This window comes from Hemitrygon akajei, chromosome 3 (genome assembly GCF_048418815.1).
Source record: "Hemitrygon akajei chromosome 3, sHemAka1.3, whole genome shotgun sequence".
In the NCBI taxonomy this organism is placed as follows: Eukaryota; Metazoa; Chordata; class Chondrichthyes; order Myliobatiformes; family Dasyatidae; genus Hemitrygon; species Hemitrygon akajei.
This window is the reverse complement of record NC_133126.1, coordinates 76,001,747-76,013,210: the sequence shown is the minus strand read 5'-3', so window position 1 is coordinate 76,013,210 and position 11,464 is coordinate 76,001,747. Positions and strand designations below refer to the sequence as shown.

At 43.1% G+C, this 11,464-nt stretch overlaps 1 protein-coding gene across 2 annotated transcripts in view; it reads right to left on the bottom strand.

Moving 5' to 3' along the window:
- Window positions 1-2,305: 2,305 nt before the first annotated feature.
- Window positions 2,306-11,464, bottom strand: part of LOC140725122 (galectin-related protein A) — a 49,927-nt gene continuing 40,768 nt past the window's right edge. Inside the window, exons 4-5 of one of the 2 annotated variants that reach the window (XM_073040156.1) lie at window positions 6,486-6,660; window positions 2,306-2,827 (exon numbers count right to left, since the gene is read on the bottom strand). In XM_073040156.1, coding sequence (XP_072896257.1) covers window positions 2,684-2,827; window positions 6,486-6,660 — 319 coding nt within the window. In that variant the 3' untranslated portion in view covers window positions 2,306-2,683. The remainder of the gene's footprint in view (window positions 2,828-6,485; window positions 6,661-11,464) is intronic. The other variant, XM_073040155.1, reaches the window with a different exon arrangement.

Here is an 11,464-nt window from a genome sequence, read left to right as displayed (position 1 = left end):
TGGGAACCTCTAACTTAATGTCTGTCAGAAGGTACACTACAATGATTGGTGTGTTTTCCCAATCAGAGCCAGAATATGTAATCCCAACACATTTCAAATGTTACCATATTCAAGATCAATAAAAAAGTATCAAAAGACTTACATTTAGCTGGGGTTTTCATTATCCTTGGACATCTCTGCCAATGGATACTCCAAATGTCCTGCCTTAGAAAGTTCCTTGGGATCAAAGCTTCTATTTCTATTTGTGGTGACTAATCCTGCAGATTCTTCATTGGAAAGGCAAGAAGTGGCTGGTAGATGAGTAATTTGTGAAGTATTATGCTCTCTCCTCTGCTAATGTAGAGCTTTGTGTGTTCCCAGTGTATGACCTTGATCCCTAGTGCTCCCTTCTCCATTTCGAGTGGTCACGAAGTTGTCAGATGTCAGTGGGGAAATACATTTCTTCATGGAAGCTCAAAACAGACCTAGAATCAATTTCTGTTGGCTTGGTAATTTCTCCCCAAGGCAGAACTTAGAAAATTTCTGAGAGTCTGTTCTGGGAGTCTGGTGTTGGTTCTTTAAGTGTGACATACCCCACTCAGCCAACAAAGTAATTAATGTCATATTACTTGGAAGTTAGCCTCGAAGAGGACACTGATGCTGCTTAGTTTATTCTTCCAAGGAACTTGGAGAATTCTAACAGAAATATTAATGGAAAGTTTCCGGTGCCTTTAACTTCCTTCTGCATGTAGTTCAGATCTCAATAAGCATTTAGGACAGGGATCACTGCTTTCTGCTGGATCATGAGTTTTATGCCAGGTCTTGATCTTCAAATATCCTTTTCGTCAATTGACCAAAGTCTGCGCTGATATACCGGAGGCAGCGGTAACTTTCATCACTGCCATTTGCTTTTGGTGAAAAGGTGCTCCAAAGATATGGGAAATGGTCTACATTATCCAGGGTCTATCTTGAGAGTAAAGTGATGAAAAATGGGTAGATTGATCGAGGGTCTCTGTCGCATTATGAACATGTCAGTGAATGAGTCAACTGCCTCTGAGCAGGAGCAAATGCAAGTGCCTTCTTGGAACTGCAACTTAAGTTTGGGTGACCTTGGTTCCTTGAAGCTTTCCATGAATTCTGATGATTAGCTCCACTCCCACAGGAAATTTACTGGAGGTTAGGTCAACATCCTTGCCAAATCTCAATGTCCATAGAAATCTGTCTCCATCTTACGTTTGCTCCGTGACATGGAAACAGTGAAACTAAATGATACAATGAGCACACAACAGAATCAACTGCTGTGAAGATTGGTATCAAAGATACTGTTATTGCTCCAACTTCAAATGTAGTCAATGTAAGATAGGCAGTGTGATGGCCAACCTTTCACAGAAACTCCCATGGTCAGTAGTTTAAAAAGTGAACAAATCAGAATTTTTGTGAAGTGCAAAGAGGGGTTAGATATTCATAAGGACACTGGGGATAATGGCATTGCTATTGAAACAGAGTCATGAATTCTTTTAACCAGCACCTGAGATACCAGACAGGGCCTTAGTTTAACATATAGAATGCTTAACATTTACAAGAATGTGTGAGGATCTCATTGAAACCTACCGAATGTTGAGAGGACTAGATAAAGTGTTTGTGGAGAGGTGGGGGTATCCAGAACTAGAGGGCACAGCCTCAAAATTGAAGAGTGACCCTTTAGGACAGAAGTAAGGAGGATTTTTTTTTTAGCTGAAGAGTGGTGAATCTGTGGAATGTTCTGCCACAGACTGCGGTTGAGGCCAAGACCATGGGTATATTTAATGCGGAAGCTGATACGATTCCTGATTGGTCAGGGCATCAGGGGATATGGTGAGAGGGCAGGGGTATAGAGTTGAGTGGGATCTGTGATCAGCCATGATGGAATGGCGAAGCGGACTTGACGAGCTGAATGACCTAATTCTGCTCTTGTCTTATCTCATCTGAAAGCCATCACCTCAGCAGCAACCCCGAGTATGAATATCAGTTCGACTCTTGAACCCACAGCCTTCAAGGCTATAGTACATCTTAAAAATTAGAAGAAACACCACTAAAAATTTAACACCAAAGTATGTTCAGCTCAACAGACTGCTTATGGGCAAGAATTCAAGATTTGTACATGGGCAACTGTGAGGTGTTAACAGCTTCCCGATCTGACTTAATGCACTGAATAATCATGATAAATGACAACAGGTGATAATGTCTAATAACAATTGTGCCCATGAAAAGCAGGGAGGAACACTAACTCCTGGAATCCATACTTCTTTTATTTAACATGTAATAATTCTGACACACCCCAAATGATTGGACTAAGTAATGTGAAGGAAAGGTTGACTACAATAAGGTGAACTATTAAAAGCAGAAGCAGACAGACTTTGGAACATAAAATATTTAATTAAGCAAAGAAGGTTCTTAACAATCCAAATTGCTGGCTTGCTTTCAAAGTCAAATCCTGTATTTCAAAAACCCAAGTCGACAAAACTAAACACAAATTCTGAACGCTTTTCCAAAAGGTACATTTTTTTCCTCTGCTCAGTAGAAATCACGCTGCTGCTCAGAAGGGAAATTACTGGAAGATTGGAACAACAATTAGACTACAGAAAGATTTTAAAAATAATTCTTACAGGGGGACAAATCGCCTCCTGAAATTATATCTTGGTTTTCAAAGAGCATATTACAAAAATTAAACTACTTTTGTCAGTCGAAGGTCACCTATAATTTTTAATGCAGTTAGTTTGTGTATTTGCTGGAAGCGGTATGTGAAATCAAATAGTTGTTGTCCATCGACTTGAACCCGGAACTGCTGGTGCTCACACAGGATTTCCATCTGAAATCAGATTTTAAAATAGTCTCACTATATTGAAAAATCATAGAACTAGACATCACAATAGGCCATAGACTCACACAAATGGAAAAGGCCCCCCCCCCCGAAACAGTGAATCTATGTCAATCATTCAGTAGCGTAATACACGAATCCCATACCAACCCCATTTTATTCAATTCAGATTTCCATCAGCTCCCCTCAGATTCTACCACACACCTAAACAATGGGGTCAATTTACAGTGACCATGAACCTATTAAGCCACATACCCTTAGGGTGTAGAAGGAACTGGAGCACACACACAGTCTCAGGGAGAACCTGCGAACTCCACACAGACGGCTCTGGAAGTTCTTGTAGAACTTGGGCTGAGGGTGCTGTGAGGCTGCAGCTCTACTAACTGTACTACCTTCGACTATGGTGCCTGTGCCATCTTGTTAGTACCAGGTGAATATTAACCAGCCCTTTCCCCTTTGACTTCAAGTATTTCCTTGCAAATATGTAGACAATTCTTTTTTTCAAGCAAGTTACTATAGCAGTACTCTACTTAGCACTGCCCAGCAGAATGCTGGTTTGATCTTGCAGTCCAAACACTCACAAGTTTGTACCCACTAGACTTTATAAAAAAAAAATCCAGGGCAGCCACTGCTCAGCTGGCAACTTGGAACAAGCTGCTGCTCTCACCAGCGATGCAGAGCAGAGAGGCTATCTGTCAGGATAGTTATTGGGCAGGTGGGGCTAAGTGGCTACTCCCTGGGTTTAAAGACTCCTGGTCTCCGTCATCACCTTCAGCTGGATGTGATAGAAGTCATCGCCTTGCTATTTGACTACACAGCATTTCTCAAGCTCAGATAAAGCTTTCTCAAGAGATGCCCAAGTGACAAATTCAATGGAGGCTCTTTCTGAGAAGTCCCTGCGCTGGGGGAAGCTTGAAGCTGAACAGAGAGGGGTTGACAGCAGCTTCCTTCACTTTGAATGGGATCCGAGTGGACTGTCATGAAGCAGAGCTGCCAGTCCTCAGCATTGGCCTAATACACTCCGTACGATGAGCAACCACAATGTTCACCCTAGCCCTCTCCAAACTGAGCTATGGGTGATTTATTGGTGCTAGAGTGTGATTTCCAGTGCAATGCTGTCATTAGCACATCCCTCCCTCTCGATACAAGGCTCTTGTTATCTTTCACCATTGGCCCTCTCATTCCTAGCAATGTACTCTGAGGACTAAATAAGTTACAAGTTTAAATAAACTACTTTTGCCACCTTTCAGGGAGTTCAGCAATCGCATGCCTTCTGAAAATATTGTTCTATCACACTTCCGGTTTTTCTATCATCTTAATTTTTTATCTTTTGGACATCAACACAGCTGTCACTTGCAGCTTCTCCTCATTCACTTAATGAAAGTCACACAAGATTCTGAAAATTTCTACATCTCCCATTAATCTTCTCTCCTTTAAAGCAGAACAATCCATTTCTTTACAGTATATAAACAAAATCTCATCCTTTTTACCAGATCTCTTTTCCACCTGCCAATGCTTTGTTGTCTTTTCGTCATATTTGCGGCCCAGAACTGGATTAAATAATTCTTCTGAGGCCTAACTATTTAAGTAAATCTTTAATATAACTTCCTCATTTTAGCATCTGTAAAACTGTGGCTCTGAAGTGTTTCTTTTGGTGGAACTTGTCCAGCCAACTTTAAAGCTTCATGCATTTAAACCCAGTATCACCATGCCTCTGCCCCACTCAAAATTGCGCCATTTTGTCTATATCCCTTTCCCTCTTTCAAACTGCATCACCCATGAAGTCAGGATTGCAGCTCCGGAACTGAGCACAACTGAATAAATTCTGGGTTCAATGAACAATATCAAAGCAACACAGTCTGTGTTTTACACAAGATATCTGGCACAAAATAAAGTATTCTCTCCTTTTCGTCAAAGCATTGGAACCTGAAGTTGCAGTTTTTAACTGAACGATCACTTGAGAGTGTGTTTATCCATTCACCTAGGTCTGACTGAGCCTGAATTCCTGCCTGGATGCAGATGGAAAAACAGTGAATAGAGGATTTGTGTTGCTTCAGTGAATAATGAAATGCTCCAAGGTTAATGTTGTCTTACATCTTTGTGAAGGTAACATGCATCACCAGAAAATAAATTGGACACAGTGAATTTCTGAGGGCCTGTATCAGAATCAATGGAACCATCTGTGAAACTAGTCAGTCTTAAACTTTCAGGACTGGGTTTCTTTCAGACTAACTAGATTTCCAGTAACAGGTATACGGAGGAATTTAAGGTGGAGGATTATATGGGAGGCAGGGTTTAAGGGTTGGCACAACAATGTGGGCCGAAGGGCCTATACTGTGTTGCATTGTTCTATGTTCTAGTTAGTATGGATCATCATAAAGAAAGCAAGCATATCAGAATCAGATTTATTATCACCGGCATGTGACATGAAATTTGTTAACTTAGCAGCAGCAGTTCAATGCAATACATAATCTAACAAAGAGATAGAAAAAATAGAAGATAAAATAAAACATAATAAACAAACAAGTCAATTACATATATTGGACAGATTTTTAAAAATGTACAAAAACAGAATACTGTATATTTAAAAAAGTGAGATAGTGTCCAAAGTTTCAGAGTTCGTTTAGGAATCAGATGGCAAAGGGAAAAAGCTATTCTTGAATCGCTGAGTGTGTGCCTTCAGGCTTCTGTACCTCCTACCTGATGGTAACAGTGAGAAAAGGGCATGCCCTGGGTGCTGGAGGTCCTTAATAATGGACGCTGCCTTTCTGAGACCTTTATGATCTATCACCATATCATCCATTATCCACGTCCATTATTAGTTGAATTTTACATTTTTCCATATGGTTTGTTTCTAATTGACATAAGTATATCAATAAATACTTGCAAAGTCCACCATCATCTATCCTGCACATTAAACATGCGGTTCACAGAAGCACAGAGTATGAAAAGATACTGATCTGCCCACTGTGTCCATGTTGGCTCGCTAAGTAAATAACGAGTCACACTTTCCTCATCTTACACCACATACAGAAAACTTGCAGCTCCATTGGTCTGGTTTAGATTCAATCCAAGATGCAGTGTCTTAAGGCCTGTTTAATCTATACCACTAAACAATTCCTAGTCAGAACAGTCAGAGGATTAACAATCAAATGTGATAATATGTTTTAGTCCTTTGTTACACCGAGTGCTCTGATAATATTTTGTTCTTACTGTTTTGCCCTGAATGACATCAGTTACCCCAGCAAAATGAACGATGAGTTTTGAATCCTGAACGTGCCTCAGACATTCACTGCATAGATTAACTCTGAAAGGATTCGAAAGCACAGGAGTGAAAGATTTTGAACCAAACAGCTGCAGATGGTGAAAATCTGAAACAAAACAGAAGATCCTGGAAATTCTCAGGACATGAGGCACGATATGCAAAGAGACTAACCCGATTGAAATTTCAGGCTGATGATTTTTCACAGGAATCTGACTTAAAAATCCACTTTTTCTTTTTGCATAGATGCTACCTGACCAGGAAAGTACCTGCAGCACATTTTGTTTCAATAGCATATCCACACTGTCCTTGACATAGTTCATTGGGATACTATCTGAAGATAGAGCAACTTAAGTGTACTTTTTCCACAAGGTAACTGACACTCACCTTGAAGTGCTGCATAGCTGTGAAAGGGAAATAAGGTATATTTTTCTCTTCTTTTCCCCATTTGCCTGAAACTTTGGCATTTCGTACAACTGAGCGATCCCGGAAGCTGACTGTCACTTCGAGGCCAATGTCTGTCTCTGTTTCCAAAGGGTTGCTGATGAGACTTATTACGAAGCTGTAGATAATCACATGTGCAAACATCACATGAGTGATCACAAAAAATAAGAGCTTTCATTTCATTTTGCTTTCCTTTTCTGTTCTCCAGTATTCACCTTTTAAATCGTAACCGATACCAGATTACTAACCCACAAACAACAACTTTTCTTAGGTATCTCAGTCAAGCAAACACTGGGCACAGATCAAGGCAGGAACATGTATGCTCAAGTACTCCACAATAATATGAGGTTAAGCCAAATAGAGCATGTTTCAAGATGAAGCCACACTCAGGTTGGAGGAACACCACTTTATATTCCGTCTGGGTAGCCTCCAACCTGATGGCATGAACATTGACTTCTCTAACTTCCGTTAATGCCCCTCCTCCCCTTCTTACCCATCCCTTATTTATGTATTTATTATCCCCCTCCCTTTTTCTCTCCTTTTTTTCTCTCTCTCTCTGCCCCTCTGACAATCACTCCTGGCCTCTTCTCCATCTCCCTCTGGTGCTCCCCTCCCCCTTTCTGTCTCCCTAGGCCTCCTGTCTCATGATCCTTTCCCTTCTCCAGCTGTGTATCCCTTTTGCCAATCAACTTTCCAGCTCTTGGCTTAATCCCTCCCCCTCCGGTCTTCTCCTATCATTTCGGATTTCCCCCTCCCACTCCCACTTTCAAATCTCTTAGTATCTTTTCTTTCAGTTAGTCCTGACGAAGGGTCTCCAGCAGAAACTTAGACAGTGCTTCTTCCTATAGATGCTGCCTGGCCTGCTGCATTCCACCAGCATTTTGTATGTGTTGCCTAATGTTCCTTTGATGAATCATTTGGCCTACAGTGTCCCTGTATAAGCTTTGATCAAGTCAGTCACGTTACTGCAGTACGCTCAATCTGCCACAACCCTCTCCATTAGACCTCATACTTGATTAATGTAAAATAAATTACATCTCTTTCAATTATGGGCAATTCTTCAGCTAGAATGATCTGGCGTGCCCTCTCCTCTACAGATAGGGATGTCGTTTAGCCTAGAGGGATCATAGCTGACCATCCTTCGGGTGTCCATACAAGCAGGCTAGCCTAGGTAGGCTGCTGACAACCCAAGCAAAAAAAAATGCTAAAAGTGCTTTAAAAAAACAAATAGCTAAATAAAATATACAGTTGCTGGAAATTTGAAGTAAAAAAAAAGAAAGTGCTGTAAGATGAATATCAACTCTGTTTCTGAAACCAAGATTTTACCAAGTACTTACACCGGTTCCTGCTTTTATTTTAGGTGGTACTTGGTATCAGATGACAGTAAAGAGGACTAGGCTGACAAAATTCTCACAGAGCTACCCAGTTGGTAAACTGAATTCTCTCCAGACTTCCTCCGTATAGCAGCTTTTTTTCCTACTCCCTCTTCAAACACATTAATTCCATTTGGAAATGTATGGTTGAATGACACCCTTGACTTGTCAAACATAAGCAGTGCTGTCAAGCAAAATGGTAAATTGGATTATTATTGTCAGATGCACTGAGGTACAGTGGGAAAACATTGTTTTGTATACAATTCACATAAATAACTTCATTTATAACTTGTGTCCTGAGGAAGGGTCTCAGCCAAAATGTCAACTGTTTATTCTTTTCCATAGATGCTGCCTGACCTGCTGAGTGTTTTTTAACAAAATATACTTTATTCAAAAATAAAATGATGTACAATAAACCATTCAATGACTCTCAGTCCTTTACAAATGTTTCCATTACAGTCTTTACATTCCCACACTTTTGCCACCCACGTGACACTGTTGTTTCATATTTACATACACTTGTTCAGGTGTATACACTCCACCTCCCTACCCCTCAGCTCCCGCGGGAGAAGAACCCTAGACTGTGATCCTTCCCCACCGGGCCCTTGCGGTGGCTACACCAAGTTTGAGTGCGTCCCTCAGCACATACTCCTGCAGCCGAGAATGTGCCAGTCGGCAGCATTCCCCCACGGACATCTCCGTGTGCTGGTAGACCATCAAGTTTCGGGCCGACCAAAGAGCGTCTTTCACCGAGTTGATGATCTGCCAGCAGCACCGGATGTTGGTCTCGGTGTGCGTCCCCGGGAACAGCCCGTAGATCAGAGAGTCCTCTGTCACGCAGCTGCTGGGGATGAACCTTGACACTGTCCCTTCCATCCTCCTCCACACCTCGGCGAACCCACAGTGTGCAAAGAGATGGGTCACCGACTCCTCCTCACTGCAGTCCTCCCATGGGCAGAGGGGTGTGGAGACGACGTTCCGGGCGTACAGAAGAGATCGGACTGGGAGGGCCCCTCTTACCGCCAGCCAGGCGAGGTCTTGGTGCCTGTTGGTGAGGTCTGGCAAAGAGGCATTTTGCCACATGAACTGGATGGTCTGCTCAGGGAACTGCCCCACTGGGTCCATCACGTCCTTCTCCTGCAGTTCCTCAGGACCACTGCCTGATGGCCCTGTGGTCAAAGGCGTTAACCTGAAAGAACTTCTCTACGAGGGACAGGTACGGCGGCAACGACCAGCAGACAAGGGTGTTGCGCGGTAAAGGGCCAGACCCGTCCTTTGTAGCCAGGGCGACAGGTAGAGCCTGGGCACATAGTGGTACTTGGTGCCCACGTACCTGGGATCCACACACAACCTGATGCAGCCACACATGAAGCTGGCCATCAGGGTGAGGGTGACATTGGGGACATTTTTGACCCCATTGTCCAAGGACTTGTGCATGGTGGTCCATCTGATCCACTCCATCTTGGATCTCCAGATGAATCTGAAGACAGCTCGGGTGATTTCCGAGTTGAAGGAGCGGGGGACTGGCCACACCTGCGCCAAGTACAGCAGCCCTGAGAGCACCTCACACCTGATGACCAGATTCTTGCCCGCTATCAATAGGGAGCGCCCTCCCCACAGCCCCAGTTTCTTTTCGACCTTGGCAGTCCGCTCTTGCCAGTTCCTGTTGCACGCCTCTGCCCCTCCGAAACAGATCCCCAACACCTTCACGTGATCAGACCTGATGGTGAAGGGGACGCTGGATTAGTCGGGCCAGTTGCCAAAGAGCATGGCTTCGCTCTTCGTGCGGTTGACCCTGGCCCCCAACACATTCCTCCGGGGCCAAGGTGTGAAAATAACACAGAACAATGCGCATGCCGCAGGATTCAAGATCGCAAGCAAACATCCAGTCACTCAAAAAGAGTATGGCCCAAATCCGAGTGACATGTCGCACAAGTTGAAGGTGCAGTTTCCAGCAGACTGCAGACGAACGCATACACGCAATCCAGCACATCATTCCACGGACTGAAAGCTGGAGGGCAGCACTGCTTCATTTCTGGCATCTCCTCTCCTGGACTGCCGCAGTAGGCAAGCCCATGGCTTGAGGCCTAGTCTTTGCTAAACAAAGACCATGCAGCTGTCCCGCTAGCCGTCACACCAATAAACACGAGGGAAAAAGACCCGTGTCATCTTACATCATCAATATCCATCAGTGTCGTGCGATTGCAAGAGAAATGTCCACGACAATCTCCCACCATTACACTACACATAGCCTTCGCGTACCAACTCCAATGCCTTCCATGCTTTCCTGTAGCAGGCAGCAACATGGTCTACACCAAGTCCAGTTTCTCCTCCAACTAGCACCACACTGACTTGCAGTATGCAAAATTCTTAAAATCCAGCACTATCTTACAATCATTAAAAAGACATTTACAAAAGACAAAAACACCTTTGGTTGTCGCCGGAGAAGACACTGCATATGGTGTGCACCATCTTACTGGAAGCTGATGAATCATTGCTCATTCATGCTGAACCAGACATAAAGGAAGAATAGAGAGAATAATGACATAAGCAAGATGAACGAGTATAGATAGCCTTTATAACGAAGAGCCGAGAAGACAAATAAGATCTTTGGTTAACATTTGGAGCCAGAGATCTAATTTCTGGTGATAGGCATTAAAGTTCCCCCATTCAAATATGCTCTATGCCTTTGGTTCCATCAGTTCTTCAGAACGAAGAGCATAGAAAATATTTGGATGGGGAACTTTAATGGCCATCCTCAGGATTGGCTTGGAAGCATGACCAACAGGCCATCCTTGAATATCAGCCCAAGTACATCAATCCATGACAGTAACAGCCTTTACGGAGTTCTGTTGGGCAGCTGAAACCTGGATATGTATGAAGTTTTATGAACCAACAACAGCAATAGAAACATATACACCGACAATCTGTAAACACGTGTCCTGGCTATCACCATCAGTGCACAGGTTCAACAGTGTGTGTAGTGGAGCACGTGAATGTGCCTACAGAAATAAGGCAAGTTACACCCTGGAGTCATCATGTCATGTAACAGAGAAACAGACTCTTTGGCCTATATTGTTCATGCCAACCAAAACTCCCGTCTACTTACCCCATTTGCCCATGTTTGGCCTACATAGTTCTAAACCTTCCATCAGCCCATCCTATATACAGAACACCCACTTGTAAATGTGTGCTAAATGGTGAAAGCAACATACAATAGGGAGTAGAGTGATCCCCCAGTTAATGGATCAAAGGAAAATCTGCCATCCTGCCTAATGTGAATGGTGGTAGACAATTAAAGTGCCTCACCATCAACAATGGCCAGTCTGAGAGTTCTGAAGGCAAGGGTGAAGTATTTCAGAAATCTTTATCTAAAAGTGACAAACAGATGATCTATCACAGGCTCCTTCTGTGTCCTCCACCATCACACAAGTCAGTGGATTTGATTCACTCAGCCTGAAGTGTCTGAGAGCATCGGATACAACCACGCTCTTCTTCAAATTACGCTTTCGGATGGAAGTTTAAGCTTTCCTCAGATACTTCAGAAGT